The sequence below is a fragment of the Sapajus apella genome, unplaced genomic scaffold, assembly GCF_009761245.1.
Source record: "Sapajus apella isolate SASKATOON/1434 unplaced genomic scaffold, GSC_monkey_1.0 scaffold57, whole genome shotgun sequence".
In the NCBI taxonomy this organism is placed as follows: domain Eukaryota; kingdom Metazoa; phylum Chordata; class Mammalia; order Primates; family Cebidae; genus Sapajus; species Sapajus apella.
Window position 1 is genome coordinate 235,422 of NW_022436997.1, and position 17,379 is coordinate 252,800.

At 47.1% G+C, this 17,379-nt stretch overlaps 1 protein-coding gene across 3 annotated transcripts in view; it reads left to right on the top strand.

Annotated features, from left to right (window-relative positions):
- The window catches only part of ST8SIA5 (ST8 alpha-N-acetyl-neuraminide alpha-2,8-sialyltransferase 5), a 74,521-nt gene that overhangs the window by 19,318 nt on the left and 37,824 nt on the right, over positions 1 to 17,379 (top strand). For 2 of the 3 annotated variants that reach the window (XM_032245235.1, XM_032245234.1), the window contains one exon: positions 13,822 to 13,929. The exons of the other annotated variant lie outside the window; for it this stretch is intronic. In XM_032245235.1, coding sequence (XP_032101126.1) covers positions 13,822 to 13,929 — 108 coding nt within the window. The remainder of the gene's footprint in view (positions 1 to 13,821; positions 13,930 to 17,379) is intronic. 3 annotated transcript variants of the gene reach the window in all.

Consider the following 17,379-nt stretch of genomic DNA (forward strand, 5'->3'; position numbering starts at 1 on the left):
CTTGCTGTTCCTCCTTGCATTTATTCAGTATAGATTTAATAACAGAAGTTCTAAGTCAGCATGCTTGTGGATTATTAGCATGGTTAAAAGAGTGGTTTTGCGAATGATAAAAGCTTTTGTTCCAGGGCCCAGCGCAAACACTATTAACAGGTAATCCCCCTGATTGACTGCCCCCTGAGAGGACCATCCAGCACAAAGTTTACATGAGTAAACAAGCAGTTAGAGTAGGGACAAAGGAATTGGCGGTAAACAGACTTAATGGGGAAGCTTCTACTATCCCTAATCTTCACCCTATGACCTAATGCTCTAAGGTAAGAAACTGGCTGCCTTCAGCCTGTCCCATTATTACAAGATAATGAAAACCTTTTGGCCTTCCAAAAGGTTTGAGACTATGATCTTACAACGTTCCCTAATATTTCCCTTAATATTTTACCAACCACCCTGAGTGACTCCCAACAGGATGTGCAGAGAGGGACCTCAAGCTGCTAGCATGGGCTTCCTGGTTTTCAGGAACTTTGCAGTGGGCCCTGGTCTCACCACTTCCACCACAGCCCTTCCCAGACCCAGAGGCACTGTCCCCCCTCCTCCCCCAGGATGCTCTCACACAGCTGCTTCACAGCACAATTTCTTGAGCATTAAAACCTTTCAGCCCCCACAACCCAGCTGGCCCTGGGTTGAAGATAAAAAAACTGAGCTACATTTCTGGAATGGAGGAGGGAAAATACAAATGAATAATTCAATAGATTATTCTCCCACAAAAGTTAAATGGCAACGTTTGTGAATGATTTTTTTTTTTTAATAGAGCCTATTCAGTTATCCCTGTAATGATAGGGAGTACAGTCAGTCATTCTCGTTCCTGTTGTATGCCTGTCAAGCAGGAGGGAAAGGGGTGGTGACAGGCAGGGCACTGGAACTCTGGAGCCGCGCTCACCTGGGCCACTGTGGGTATGGTAGCAAAGGTGAACGGGTCTGTTGAGCATGAGGCCAGAAGGCTGAGGCCGCTGACCCAGCACCTCAATATGGGGAGAACCCAAGGTGTGCTGTGTGCAACTGACTCCCGGTACAGGATCCAGGCCTTGGGTGCCGAGAGGACTGAACTGGGAGTCAGGATTCCTGGGTTCCAGGCCTGTCTTTGCCTGAAACCTAGGAGTGGCTTGAGCCGACTTCCCCACTCTATGCCTGTTTCTTCAGCTGTGATGGCTGACGGTGCACTCTGCCTCCCTCCTTCACAGGGCTGGGGTCAGGATGGAGCAAGATGTCACAACTCAGGGGCTGTCAGTGGGCGGTCCCCAGCCTACAGCATGTCATATTTGGTCTGCACAGTGCTTCAAGTTTGGATTCGTTGACAACATTTAAGAACTGGGGATCAGAGGTGGTGACTCATGCCTGTAATCCCGGCACTTTGGGAGGCTGAGGTGGGCAGATCACGAGATCAGGAGTTCAAGACCAGCCTGGCCAACACGGTAAAATCCCATCTCTACTAAAGATACAAAAAATTAGCCAGGCATGGTAGCGTGAGCCTGTAATCCCAGCTACTTGGAGGCTGAGGCAGGAGAATCTCTTGAACCCAGGAAGTGGAGGTTGCAGTGAGCCAAGATCGTGCTGTTGCACTCCAGCCTGGGTGACAGGGTGAGACTCCGTCTCCAAAAAAAACCAAAAGAACAAAAAAAACCTGGGAAATTAAAAATAAAAGCCTGGACTTCCTGCACCTCTTAGACAAATGAACGAAGTGGCAACCCGAGGCCTGTCTTACCACACCTCAGGCAGCGCACACACCTCCCCTGTCCTTGTTGCCTTTGCTTTGCTTGTTGTCTGTCCTGTCCCCTCATGGCCAGATTTGAATTTGCGCCCTGGTAGAAGTGAAGCACTTTGTGGAAATATAAATTATTATGTGTGATTGTACTTTTATTGCCTGTTTCATCCAGGGTGTGCTATGCTCTAAAAGGCCCGAGGAGAGCATGGATGAGCTCTCTGAGGAGAGCTTCTTGAGCGAAAGTGTGCACGTTATGGTGCCATCCCTAACTTTAGAGATGACAGTCATAGGATGAGCAGGGCCCTCCCCTGGCCAGGATGGGATTCGTCAGGAAGGTAAGGGCATCTGTTCTGGGGTGGCTGCTGGCTTGAGACTGAGTTGTCTCAAAGAGAAGTGGATTTGGCTTTATTCTTGGTCAAGACTTGGGTCAGGAAAGACTTTCAGATCTGTGGCTCCAGCCACTCTGGCCGCTGATCCTTGGGGTGCCTGCCTTCCACAGGGGCCTGGGCTCTCCTGCTGGGGCAAGGGGAAGGTGTAGGGGCCCTGGGCCAGGTGATTGGTGATCACTAGCTCCCCAAGGGGTACGGGGGGCAGCAGTTACTCAGGAGAAAGGCATGGCATTCTCAGCATGAAACAACTGCCCCTGTTTAGTTTTCCTCATTTTTCATTTTCATCATCATCATTACCTTCCCTCCTGGTACCAAAAGGCCCTTTTCTTTTAGTAGAGAAAGAAAATATTTTTATCACTGGATAAGCATTAAATCAGAATGTAGTGCTCATCACAGGCAATCTGCTAAGCGACTGCAAAGACAGAAAGAAATCTCCCCCTTTACATGGCCAGGCAGCTACAACCCGCTACCTGCATCTTCTCCAGATAAACAACTAGCCCTCAAGTAGTTGACAGAGCCATTTGTCACACATAGTTCATCTTCATTTGATCTGGTAGGTGGGGTGACCACCTGTGTTAGCTAATTGGCTTTATCCAGAGGAGAAACAAACTTCTCATATCTTTTTTTTTTCTTTCTTTTTGAGACGAAGTCTCACTCTCTCGCCCAGGCTGGAGTGCAGGGGCGCGATCTCCGCTCACTGCAACCTCCGCCTTCTGGTTTCAAGCGATTCTTCTGACTCAGCTTCCTAATAGCTGGGACTACAGGCACGTGCCACCATGCCCGGTTAATTTTTGTATTTTTAGTAGAGATGGTATTTCACTATATTGGCCAGGCTGGTCTAGAAGTCCTGATCTTGTGATCCACCTGCCTTGGCCTCCCAAAGTACTGGGATTACAGGCATGAGCCACCGCACCCGGCCCAAACGTCTCATATCTTTATGACAGGAGATGGTTTTGCAAGTTGGAGCAAGACACCTACTGAAGTGAGGCTCCTACCCTCCCGCAGAAACTTGCAAATAGGAGTGCTGTCTTCCTTGATTATTACATTTCAAAGAGATGGCTCCCAGATTTTTGAGAAGGAAGTCCCTGGGTCCTAAAACTGATGAAAAGCCTGTTTAATTTTGAAAATGATTTATCTACACATTTTAAAGAAGAGAAAGTACTTCAAGTTTGCTAACAATACTCTAAGAAAAAGGAGAGGAGTAGAAAGAAGGCATCTTCTGTTATTTGAGACAGTCCTAGAACCTACTGTGTGCCTCTAAGCAACCTAGAAAGTTATCTAGGATTATTATTTTGTTATTACTATTATTGTATTTTCTTGAGTTTACATTGTTGCAACTTTCTGATCTGGTTATAATAATACCTGTTCATTGTAAAGTTTTTAGAGCAGAAAAGTATGAAGAAGCAGGGAAAAAAACTCACAGTATCCTACCTCTCGGAGACATAGGAACTTTCTGGCTTGCTTTCTATCAAGTTTTCCACTAAGCATTTTTTAAAAAGATATATGAAATAATAGTGAGTTTACACATATATTCTGACTTTTTTGGCTTAAATTTAATGGTTGGCCTATGTCATTTAAAACATCTTTATATATATGATGTTTTGGTGGCTATACGACCACCCTCGTGGTGTTTTGTTGTTGTTTTTTTGAGACAGAGTCTCCCTGGAGTGCAGTGGCACGATCAGGGCTCACTGTAGCCTCCCTCTCCCAAGTTCAAGTGAGACTCCTGCCTCTGCCTCTCAAATAGCTGGGACTATAGGTGTGTACCACCATGCCTGGTCAATCTAAAAAAAATTAGTAGAGTTCTAGACCAGCCCAAGCTGGTCTAGAACTCATGGGCTCAAGCAATCCTCCTGCCTCGTCCTCCCAAAGTGCTGGGATTACAGGTGTGAGCCACCATGCCAGCCCTCCCATCATTTTGAAGCCCTGTAGTCCCCAGCCTTTTCCTCATGGTGCATATTTAGGTTGCCTGATTAATAAGACTCTAGACAACAGTCTATCTTGTTCAAACTCTCTTTGTGATTTTGGTAATTTCCTGAGGATAAAATCCTGAAAGGGGTATTACTGGGACCAAAGGTATAAGCATTTTTATTATTTTATTTTTTTGAGACTGAGTCTCTCCTTGTCGCCCAGGCTGGAGTGCAATGGCACGATTTCAGCTCATTGCACACTCCGCCCCGCTCCCCAGGTTCCACTGATTCTCCTGCCTCAGCCTCCCAAGTAGCTGGAATTACAGGTGCCCACCACCAAGCCCAGCTAATTTTTTATATCTTTAGTAGAGACGGGGTTTCACCATGTTGGCCAGGCTGGTCTCAAACTCCTGACCTCCTGATCTACCCACCTCAGCCTCCCAAAGTGCTGGGATTACAGACGTGAGCCACCATGCCCACCTGGCACAGTATTATTATTATTATTTTGAGATGGAGTTTTGCTCTTGTTGCCCCGGTGGGAGTGCAATGGTATGATCTTGGCCCACCGAAACCTCTGCCTCCCAGGTTCAAGTGATTCTCCTACCACAGCCTCCCGAGTAGCTGGGATTACAGGCATGTGCCACCACACCAACTAATTTTGTATTTTTAGTAGAGATGGGGTTTCTTTATGTTGGTCAGGCTGGTCACGAACTTCTGACCTCAGGTGATCCACCTACCTTGGCCTCCCAAAGTGCTGGGATTACAGGTATGAGCCACTATAGGCATTATGAAACCTTTTGATAGATATTTCCAAACCATCTTTCAGAAAGTTGATACCAATGACCAGACTTGAGTATTAACAATACATATATTTTATCAATTTGATAGGTTAAAAATAAGATTGTATTATTTTCTTTCTTTTTTTTTTTTTTTTGAGACGGAGTTTCGCTCTTATTACCCAGGCTGGAGTGCAGTGGGGCGATCTCGGCTCACCGCAACCTCCGCCTCCTGGGTTCAGCCAATTCTCCTGCCTCAGCCTCCTGAGTAGCTGGGATTACAGGCACGCGCCACCATGCCCAGCTAATTTTTTGTATTTTTAGTAGAGACGGGGTTTCACCATGTTGACCAGGATGGTCTCGATCTCTTGACCTCGTGATCCACCCGCCTCGGTCTCCCAAAGTGCTGGGATTACAGGCTTGAGCCACCGCGCCTGGCCAAGATTGTATTATTTTCATTTGTATGTCTTTGGTTACTAGAGAGATTAAACCCAAACCAAAATTTAATTTTATTGATTTTTTGTAAATTTTTGTTGTTTCTTTTTTAGACACAGGGTGTTGTTTTGTCATCCAGGCTGTAGTGCAGTGGCACATCATAGCTCAGTGCAGCCTTGAACTCCTGGTCTCAAGCAATCCTCCCATTCAGCCTCCCAAAGCACTGGAATTATAGGCATTGGCCACTGTGCCCAGCCTACTTGCTTATTTGTTTTTATTTTTTGAGACAGCATCTTGCTCTGTGACCCAGGCTGGAGTGCAGCGGCGTGATCATGACTAATTGCAGCCTCAACCTCCTGGGCTCAAATGATCTTCCTGCTGCAGCCTCCCAAGTATCCAGGACTACAAGCTAATTTTTTGATTTTTTTTTTTTGGTGAAGACAGGGTCTCACTGTGTTGCCCAGGCTGGTCTCAAACTCCTGAGCTCACGCTATCCCCCTGCTTTGGCCTCCCAAAGTGCCGGGCCTACTTTTGTTAATTTTTTGAAAAAGTAATGTAAGCACTTATAATATCAAAAGTTAGAAAAGTGTGTGCAAAGTGAAAGGAAGACTTCTCACCTTGTCCTTCTACCACTCCATTATCTTTTCTGGAAGCAAACACTGGGTTAAATACATTTAAATTGGGTATTATTAGATATAAAAGTGTTTATATGTGCGTTAGCATTTATATGTCTGTTTTTGTAGATTATTTGTATCCTTAGATCGAGGGTTATTCATCCCCTTTGACAGATGAGAAAACTGAGACTTCAAGAGGTTCAATGCTGAGAGTCACCCTGCTAGTGAGTGGTAGAATGTGAGTTCCCCTATCCAAGAACCTCTAGAGGCAAGCATTCCCTGGAGGCGAGTCATTTGCTTGGATGGCTATTGAAGCTCTGAAGAAAGTGGCCACCTATGGGGCTGGTGTTAACACCTTTAAAGGAACATGGCAGCCGCAGATGTGTGAGTGATGGAGCGGCACTGATAACACCTTCTTGTCCAGAACGTTCTCCCTCATCAAACTGGTGCTTCTGCCTGAAATCCTGCCAAAGGCTGTTTAGCAATCGGAGCTATTTGCCCCTCACTGAGAACTGGTGGTTTCTGAGATTAGTGCTGCAGTTCCTAGCAGAGCCCTGGCCTGGCCTCCTCCAGCTCTCTGCTTTTTCTGTTCTCTTATCACCCCCCACCTCTGGACTCCTCCCAGGACTTCATCTGTGCACAGGTGGTCATTTCCCAATTAATGGTTAAAACCACGCCATCAGTTCTTGAGAGCAGCAGCAGTATCTCCTAACACTGAAGTCCATTTGTGATTGTTGGTCACAACACTGTCATTCTTTTGGAGTCTAAGTGACAGGTTAATGGGTAAGAGACTTTAGGGACAGGGGACAGCCCCTGTGGCCCTTCAAGTCACACCCCTCCCTGCCTGGTGCCCCTTACTAGCTCTGGATTATCCACTGTAAACCTTGTCTCTTGGGTGGGAGTTTGTGTGGGAACACCTCTAACACCTCTGTGGCTGCAGGCCCTTCGCCTGCCCCAGGAGGGCTGGACTCAACAAGCACTCTGGCATGTGTTTCTGGCTGGCCTCCCCTCCCTCTGTTTCCTCCTCTTTCCCAGGATGAGTAAGACCTTCCTGTTCCAATTTTCCTTAAGGGGGCCTCTGGGGAGGGTGGAGTTCAGGATCCTATAGTTCTAGAACCTCAAGGCACCCACCTCATCCCCCTTTCCTCAATCTGGTTGCTTAAGGACCTTGAGAAAGACAATTTGGGGCTCAGGTTTAGATATAAAGTCTAGTTTCTTCCCTATGAAGGACCATAATTATGTAGGGGTGACAGAACTCACAGACAGACAGAGGTGACCGCTGAGTCAGGCAGGATTGGAAACTGTATGAGTTACTGCTGACTTGGTTCCGAGGCAGGACAGCCTGATGGGCTGGGCCAGAGTGGTCAGGGAGGGCCTCAGGAAAGCGGTGGAGATTGAGCTGGACATTGTAGGTTGAGGAACGCTGAGGCAGGTGAGGCGCAGGGTGAGTGTGGGAGCACAATGGTGGCTTACAAAGCTGAGGTTTGCAGAGGGGTGCAAGTGAAGCTGCGTGGCCACTGCTGGGGTACTGAGTTGAGGGTCTGGAATCCTGTCCTTTGGGTCATGGGGAGTCTTGGAAGGTTCTGGAACAGACAAGGAGTGCTATTGGGATAATGCTTAGGAAGCTCACTCTGATGGCAGTGTTTAGGCTGTTGGGCACGGAAGGCAAGAAGACCAAGGAGAACGTCTAGGAAGAAGCTGCCTTTCTGTCCTCTACCGACCTGAAAAACAGAGCATAGCACCAACAGTGGCTTCAGTCTCACCCTCCAGCGCATACTGGGGCCTCAGCCTGAAGCAGGATCTTGGAGGTGGTTTGCAAGGATGGGTTCCATTGCATTTTGTCTTGAGGCACATGGCCAGCCTTTTGGTGACTGGGCTGCATGCTGTGCCCCACTGGGTTAAGCACTCAGCACATGGGGTCCTAGGCTCTGGTGTCAGGGGTGGGGCTTCTGCGGGGAACCCAGTCCACAGTTCCAAGTGCCCTGTGCCCCATAGATTCAGCCTCTTTTGGTTCAACCTCCCCAGCGATTCCAGCATCTGTGTGGGCACTCGGCACTCGTGGACGCTTGGCCCCAGCTCACCATATGCGAAGGCAGATTGTGCAGGAGCCCACACACTGTGAATGGAGAGCTACGTGGGTGCCACTTCCTTCCCCCTCATGTGTCCCCCATAAAATTGCCTCCGCTGGCCTCTTCCAGTTCCAGAAATTCCGTGACTTTGGGTCTTCAATAGTGGTTTTTTTTTTTTTTTTTCAATCTTACTCTGTTGCCAGGTCTGGAGTGCTGTGGTGCAATCTCGGCTCACTGTAACCTCCGCCCCCTGGATTCAAGTGACTTTCCTGCCTCAGCCTCCCAAGTAGCTGAGATTACAGACGCCTGCCACCACGCTAGCTAATTTTTGTTTTTTGTTTTTAGTAGAGACAGGGTTTCACCATCTTGACCAGGCTGGTCTTGAACTCCTGACCTCGTGATCCACCCGCCTTGGCCTCCCAAAATGTTGGGATTACAGGCGTGAGCCACTGCACCCAGCCTATGGTTTGTTTTATATGGAGACTTCATCATTAAACGGTGCCACAGCAATGACAGCAGCTCTAATAATATTAAAAATATTGAACAATGGAAAAGTCTTTTTTCCTTCCAAAAAGAGCATGAGAACATGGAGGTAGGAAAGAAGGAAGAAACATGGGCCCTGGCGTTGGGCTCGGGCTTGAATACTTTCTCTGTTCTTCATAATATCCGGGCAAGTTGTACATCTAATCTTGCTAGGTTCAGTTTCCTCATCTGTGAAATGAGGATACTAATGCCCACCTACAGGCTTTTGGGAAGATTTGAAGTAACATGTAAATCTATCACAGTGCCTAGAACTTATAGAATAGAATTTATGCCAATGGATGTTTTTTAATCCATTGGCATAAATTTTCATAAGATAATGTCTTACAATATTTGGAGGATATTGTTAATGGCAGTAGTTCCACCTGTTTTTAAATTGCTTTTCTGAGATGTGATTTTGCCTTCTGTCCTGAAATTCCCCTGCCAGTTGGCTCAGGGAAGAATGGGCAGCTTACACCACCCTCTGATGGCTGTAAGATTCATTGCCATGAGAGCAAGGGGTTAAGTTACATGGCTGTGGGTTGCCCGACCGGGGACTGGCTGAGCCAGTTGTCAGCAATAACCATAAGACAGAGAAAAGCTGAGCCTCCACAAACACATCCCAGATTTCATAATCAGAAAATCCAGACAGAGCTATTTTTATTTTAACAGGCACATAACTTTTGAGTAAGTATGGGCGTGAGATGGCACCACACACTTTTCAGTGCTTGGGGCCTCTAAATATCTGAATCCAGTCTTGAATAAATCAGTTTACCTAATTCTTTATATGTTCTGTTTTCTTAGGTGCACGGCTGGATTCAATACTAGCTTAACTTGCAAGGTGCAAAGATTCTGCAAGGCTGACTGAGTCCGGGAAGCTGCCCTTGGTACTCCAAAGCCTTGTTAGTGATTATGAGTTTAGCACAGTCAAGGAGTTGGTTTTTAAAAATTATTTTAGTGCCGGGCATGGTGGCTCATGCCTGTAATCCCAGCAATTTGGGAGGCCAAGGCAGGTGGATCACCTGAGGTTGGGAGTTTGAGACCAGCGTGATCAACATGGAGGAAAACCCATCTCTACTAAAAATACAAAATTAGCTGGGCATTGTGGTGGGGCTCCTATAATCCCAGCTACTCGGGAGGCTGAGACAGGAAAATCGCTTGAAACCAGGAGTCAGAGGTTGTGGTAAGCCAAGATCACACCATTGCACTCTAACCTGGGCAACAAGAGTGAAACTCCAACTCAAAAAAAAATTATTTTTATAAATGTGTATTTTTATTATGGAAATATGGAATATGGAGAACAATATAACAAACATTCATGCAGTCATGACTGAGAATTATCAGTGTTAACAAATGTTAAATCCTGCCATATTTATTTCAGATCTCTTTTTTAAAAAATAAATTAGACATAAAAAAAAGTTACACCACTCCCTTTAAGCACTTGATTTTTCCCTCTCTTGTTTTCTAATATTTCCATGTTGAGTGAGTATAATTATCTCAATTTTATGGTGAGCATTTTGGAAATAAGAGCAAACTATTTGCTGTTACTTGGCCCAGCAACTAGCAGTTTCCGGTGCATAGTAGATGCTCAATAAATGTTGAATAAATGAGTAAGTGAATAAAATGTTTTATTTAAAAATTTTTTTAAAAAATTAATTTAATTTAATTTTTATTTTTGAGATGGGGTCTCACTCAGTCACCCAGGCTGGAGTGCAATGGCACGATCTCAGCTCACTGTAGCCTTTGCCTCCCAGGTACAGGCAATTCTCCTGCCTCAGCCTCCCAAGTAGCTGGGACTACAGGTGCACACTACCACACCTGAATAATTTTTTTTTTTAAGTAGAAATGGGGTTTCACCATGTTGGTCAGACTGATCTCAAACTCCTGACCTCAAGTGATCCTCCCACCTGGGCGTCCCGAAGTGCTGGGATTGCAGGCGTGTGCCACCACGTCCGACCATGAAATGCTTTTTTCTTTTGTCATCCTCCTTTATGCCTCCACGCACTTTCCTCATTGGGGTTTATTTGGCTAATAATAGTTCCTATCCTTAGCTCAGGGATGGAATTTAAATTATATAATATATGGGTTTTGAAAATTATGCAATCAGGTTTTTTTTTTTTTTTTGAGATAAATGAGTAAACATTGCTAAATCAAAAGAAAGAATACACTTTAATTCCACCTACAAACGTAACCAGCTTTCTGGTATAAGACCTTACAGAAATGGAACTACTATTGCATATATCCTTCTGTAGCTTGTTTTTCCCCCCACCCCCCGCTTAATGATGAGTACTTTTCTAAGTCATCATATTTTCTGCTCAGTAATTCCTCACTTCTATAGTCCTGGGGGGAGGGGGGACTGCCCTGTGACGAGTCATGGGGTCTCACCACAGGTAAGAGGATGACAGTGTGGCTGGCTAGCTGACCTTTCATGCATTCCGTGGGAAGAAGTCTAGCTGGCCAGACTATTTCTTAAGGACCGGTGAGTTTCATAGCAGACTCCTGGGCGGGACATTGATTTGATATGTTTGTGAACTAGATAGTTTACAAAATCTCAGATGGAAATATTACTGTTTTCTTGGCCTATAGGCTGTCTGGTAAAGGCTTTTAGGAGTAGAAGCATTTAAAGTTAGCCCTGGGTTTAAATCTTAGCTTAGCTACTTGTCAGCCTTGCAATCTTGGGCAAGCTACTAAACCTCTCTGACAGGGCTCTACCCTGTGAGCTGTGCCTTTTCCTCTCCCAGATCGAGGTCCCCTCTGCTGTGGAGCCTGGAGAGTTGGAGAACCAGGTCCACAGTCATTCAGCAGAGCATTGCTGGGGCACCTCATGTGGGCAGCTCTCTGCTAGCAGGGCCCCAAGCGGACTCTTTGGCCCAGGGTCTGGCTGGAAGACTAAGCTGACACACATGTAGGAGGTGAGCTAGATTTCTGAAGAGGAAGGTGTGTGGGTATCAGAGAAGAAGGCTCAGATCTGTGACACTTGCAGTTCAGGGATTTTGGAGGCAACTGAGACAGTCCTCTTACTTGAAAGATGTGAACAGAGGCCTCCAGAAGTGCAGAGACTCAGACACTTAGCTCATTAGTAGAGATACAGATGGATCAGTCCCCAGCTCCAGTGACCGTCTGCTGCCGCATCCCCTTAGCTTAGAGGCTATTTATTATTAAGGGTTTTATTGAAAAAAAATTTCTGCATTTTTTCATTTGTCTTTTTCCCCTTGTGTTCTTTTTTTAAAGTGTTTCACTATTTATTTATTTATTTATTCATTTATTCATTTAAGACAGGCTCTCACTCTCTTGCTCAGGCTGGAGTGCAGTAGTGTGATCTCTCACCACAACCTCCACCTCCCAGGATCAAGGGATTCTCCCACCTTAGCCTCCCAAGTAGCTGGGACTACAGGCGAGTGACGCCACATCTAGCTAATTTTTAAATTTTTTTTGTAGAGATGGAGTTTCACCGTGTTGTCCACTCTGGTCTCGAACTCCTGAGCTCAAGTGATCCACTCACCTTGGCTTCCCAAAATGCTGGGATTATAGGAATGAGCCACCGTGCCTGGCCTCACTATTTATTTAGACAAATATTTCACATCCATGATTCTGTCCAGTTAAAAGTCCTTTCTGAGGCGATGCTGTTGGCTTTGGCCGATTGGAGAATGGAATAATCTGTCTCACTCATCCTGCGAATGGCCCTCTGGATAACACAGGTTTTAAACTGGTCGTTAAACCTGCCCATCACCTTGTCAATATTGGCCACGTCCTTTCGCATGGCCGAATGGTCCTTGGCACCGGTAATGTGGTTGCTGGTGGAGCGTTTCCATGGGATGTACAGGTTTATGAACTCACTGGCATTCTGCATATTGACACCACACTGGGCATGAACAGAGAAAGCTGTTTTGTTTTGTTCTCTGACCATTAAAGCTTTCTTCACATGCTGATGGCCTCTGATATCCTGTTTATATTGAAGGGCCAGCCAGTCACTAGAAGGTTTCTTGAAAGTTCTGTGGATTGTTGTAGGCAGCAGTTCTCCACTGGGGCAGTTTTGCCCCCAGGAGACATTGGCAATGTCTGGAGACATTTTTGGTTGCTGCAACAGGAGGATCGAGGGTACAATGCTGCTGGCATCTACTGGTAGAGAGCAGGGATGTTGCTCGGTATCCCGTAATGCACAGGACAGTCCCACAACAAACTAGTAGCAGCCCCAGACGCCATAGTGCCAGGCTGAGAAAGCCTGCCCTGGGCCAATCAGGAGGGCACCAGCCCTTTCCTCCATATCTGTTTCTTTTGAGAGGATCTGTTTCCCTCCTGAGAAACCCATCCCTCAAGAAACCTGGAAGGCAGGGGGTGTGGCCCAAGCATTTAGAAGCCAGATGCACTCAGTAAGCAGACTTTCAGGCATACCCGCTGTTTTCAGTGTAGAGTTTCTGATATAAGAAAACAGTGCAGAACTTCTGTGAGTCAGCTTCCCCGGAGAGCAATCTCCCGACATCCATGAGGTGGGCAGGGGAGTGGCCAGGCTGCTCAGTCTTGGGAAGAGGACCTGGTGGCGGAATGCATGGGGCATTGGGGAGAGGGTTGTCTAACTGTTTCCTGTGCAGACCTCAAACAATCCTGCTCTTAGCTCCATTTTGCACTCCCACCTTCACTGGCCCTGGGGACCTTCCATTCCTGAGCCTTCCTGAGTTGTTCACTGCAAGTAGATCTGCTTCTGGCAGCCAGTCAGACGTTCGCTCTCTGGTGGAGGCCCATGACCTGTACTTTTCATCTTCCAGCGTGTTATTGCTGGCCCCTTCTAAGGCCTTCTCCGCACATGCATATCTGAATTTATCCCTTTGCTGTCATTTTAGTGAGCGTTGGGGAAGGAGTCAAGATAAACGTGTGCTGAGTACACATCTTGAACCAAAAGCGGTATCCTCGTGTGCTGGAATACTGCAGATTTTATTCAAAGCTCTCAAGTGTGTCTGGCTTCTGAGGAGGACACAATGCTCGTGCTGGCTTTGTGTTAAGACTCTCTTCTGGCTTAACTAGAGTCTGGAATTGAGGGATGGCATGGTATAGGAGGTAGAGGCGCTCTGTGACCTTCGTCTTGCGAAGTCTCAATGTCCCTGTGTGTGAAATGCGTGCTCTCAGCCCTGTGGTACAGATGGAGTTAGAGGATGCTTGCAGGAGAGCAGAGGGCACTGCAGACCAGAGGGCTGTGGCTTGTCATCACCATCCTCACGGTCCGAGTCAGTGCCATCGTCTCCTTTAACTGCATGACCAAGGGCATGTGTCACTTGGGCACAGCGACAGAATGTGGCTCTCTGGTAGGCAGGCTTAACCCAGCAAATGAGCATGAGTACCGACTGCCTCGTTTTCTTGCCAGAGGCCTCCCGTTTGGTTGGCAGAGTGGTGACCAGCTGACCAATTGGACGGGGCTCTTTAATGTCACGGATGATCCAGCAGTGCAGAGCGGCAGTGACTCCAGCTCCAGGTACAGACCCCAGCAAATGGCCAGGGAGGGGGGAAGGCTCACCCGGGGTGGCCCTGCAGCCCCTGCCACATTGTGTACTTCATAGGGTGGAAGAAGCAGGCTTGTTCCGGTGGCTCAAAACTCCCTGCACTCTGGTATCCTACCTGGTTCCTTTAACTTGAGGGTGAATGAATTTGAAGGATGAGGCATAGGACCCAACCACAACCAAGTAAGGATTCACTGGCCCCTTCTATCGGGGGGTAGGGTGGGAGTCCTGATCTCAAACTTCCATTTAGGGGTGGGGGCCAAAGCTCTGTCTCTGCTGCAGGGATTTTAGATATCAGCCAGCAAGTGTGTGGAGGGGTGTGCGTGTGGGTGGCATCAAGAAGTGGGTGTCAGGTGGGTGTTCCCTGCTTCTCTGAAGTCCCCTGCCCAGGCAGTCCCTGCTCTGCCCACTGGGGAGGTTGCCGTTGGCTGAAGCGGAACCATTCCCATCAAGATGGTGCTGAGATTTGCTGTGTACTCCATCACGTGGTTATTTCCTCTTGAACAGTAATATTTGTTGAATGAATTGAAATGAAATATTCTCAGGCTGGGCACACTTATTGCAGGGAGGGTATTGTAAAGAATTTTTGCAGACGAGGCAGGATACTATTTCTGCTGGGAGCTGGGTGTGACTGGAACCTGCCAGCTAAGCGTTCCCAGGGGCTGATTAAGCTGTTTGGTTTCCTGATTTTTGTATTTCTAAGCACGGGGTAACTCTCAGGTCCTTTTTCCTGAGAGAGAGGCTTGTAATTTTGTTGCTGGTGATTTTGACACACAGACATTAAATTGACCCTGCAGAGGAGAAGTAATGGGTTTTTCAAGGACCCCTGATATGTATGTATTTGTTCAATGCTCTGATGTCAGAAACCAGTCAGGCAAAGGTCCACAGACAGGCCTGAGGGTGTGGGGTGGCCACACGCCGTGGCCTGGGCTGGAGGGTCTTATGCTGGCCTTTGGGCCACAGTTCTTTCCATATAAGTGCAGAGGGGGCTCTGGATGTCACAGGTGAGGTGGGGGCGCATGCTTGTCCTGGGATGCCGAGCCTCCCATGCTGGCCTGTCTGCTGAGCAGCCTGCCTCCCAGGTGGTGAGCAGTCTAGGTAAGTCAGCAAGGGTGTACCTCCCTACTGGACTCCTGGGAGAGTTCTTTAAGAGGTTTGAGGTAGAACATGTGAGTCAAGGCCAGGCATGGTAGCTCAGGCCTGTAATGCCAGCACTTTGGGAGGTTGAGGCGGGCGGATCACTAGAGGTCAGGAGTTCAAGACCAGCCTGGCCAATATGGTGAAACCCCACCTCTACTAAAAATACAAAAATTAGCCAGGCATGGCAGTGCAGCTACCGAGGAGGCTGACACAGGAGAATTGCTTGAACCTGGAAGGCGGAGGCTGCAGTGAGCTGAGATTGTGCCACTGTACTCCAGCCTGGGCGACAGAGCGAAACCCTGTTTTTTAAATAAAGAAAATGCGAGTCAAGTAAGCAAGGCAGACAGACGGGCCCCTGGGAAGCTGTTTCTGGGCAGATGTCTCCAGGCAGTGGCTGAAACCAATGCCATTGCGTGGGCTCCATTCCTAACTTTTCTTGCTGCCAGCATCTTTTGTCTTTCCTTCCTCTTGCCACGGTTTCGCCCGTAACTTCCCTCCCCCTCTCACCGCACCCGTGTTATCCTCTGCCTTTCTTCCTGTTACCTGTTCTCGGCCCTCCTTCCTTTCTCCCTCTCTCCTCCACGTCCTTGCTTCCCTATCCCTTTCTCCCTCCCCTATGCTCCTTATTTTCTCTGCCCCTCTCTCCACGACCTAGGCCAGCTTCCTCTTTCCTATCAGCTGGGAGCCCACAGGGTCAGAGACCCAGCTGACGTCTGTTAAGTCGGTTTTGGAATTCAGGTGCCTTTGATGCAGCGTCATTACCAGCTGAGTTGACTTCCTTCTGGAGTGCTCCCATTTGAGCCAGAATTTCCTCAATCACAGAAAAAATGGCATGAACACAACTCCCACATTTTCCTGGGACAATTCCAATTTCAAATCTCCACTTCTAGTTGACCCCAAAATACCCACCTGGTTGAAGGACTGCAGTATGTGGAGTCTCCACATGTGGGAAATAATGGTTAATGTAGTTAAAATGGAACCGGATGTTGAAGATTTTTCACCCTGGCATGTGAGCAGCTCCTGCCTTCTTTAAAATGGGCAGGACAGCTCCTGGCAGCAGATGTGCAGAGCTTGGGGGAGGACCTAACGAGGACACCATGTACGTTGTCCCAATTAACAACTCTCCAAATCTGGAAGATGGGATGAGCTTTATGGTATTATTCACCTATTGAATAATTCAGTGCATGCCATGTTTTGCTATCTATAGTTCTGTGGTGTTGAAGTGTGGTACAACCCGTTATCATTTATTATTAACAGTTTGGAAAGGAAGTCAGGAAGTACCAAATATAACCAGAGGATGAAGAGGGGCAAAAAAGCAAATGACTCATACATAGTATACACTCAAGCAGGAGCCACAGGGAGAAGGAACCAGTCCAAATGATTCGTCCGGAAAACTCCAACAGGACCACAAAGCAAATCCAAGCCAGATAGCGCTCGTAAAAGGCTATGGTCAGATGTTCCTATTGGTCGCAAGCCGGGGGAAGTCCAGGCTGAATTAGAAAGGTGCGAGCTATCAGATATACATTGACATATAGCTTTATTAGTTTCAAGTCTAGGTCTATAAACTGTTGTCCAATAAGCATCCTTAGGGGAACTGCTTTAATGAGCGTACAGGAATAATTTTTTCTTTTCTTTTCTTTTTTTTCTTTTTGAGACAGAGCTTTACTCTATTGCTCAGGCTGGAGTGCAGTGGTGCAATCTCCACTCACTGCAACCTCCACCTCCCAGGTTCAAGCAATTCTCCTGCCTCACCCTGAGTAGCTGGGACTACAGGCACCTGCCACCAGGCCCAGCTAATTTTTGTATTTTTAGTAGAGATGGGGTTTCACTATATTGGCCAGGCTGGTCTTGAACTCCTGACCTCAAGTGATCCACCCACCTCAGCCTCCCAAAGTGCTGAGATTACAGGCATGAGCCCCTGCACCCAGCCAGAATAATTTTCAATCACCAAATATTTCTATTTAGGTGGATGTTTTGCACAAGTAGGAAGGCCTGTGAAGACATTCCTCATGTGTTTATGTTTCCATCGTCTCAGCAAGACAGTGATTGTGCATCTTTGGTTTTGAATTCTCAGCACCTAGCGCGACACATGTTATGTAGTAGGTACTCAATAAATGTGAATTATGTAAAAAAAAATTAATTAAGCAAGGAAATAGTAAAGGCTATTGGTAAGAAAGCAAACTTCGATTTCAGTGTTTCTGAGTTTTCCCTTAGAGATTTATTCCTTTGGATTCAGTCTTGTCTCCTGTCACTGACTTTGAAAAGTTGTCTCCTTTCTGGAACCA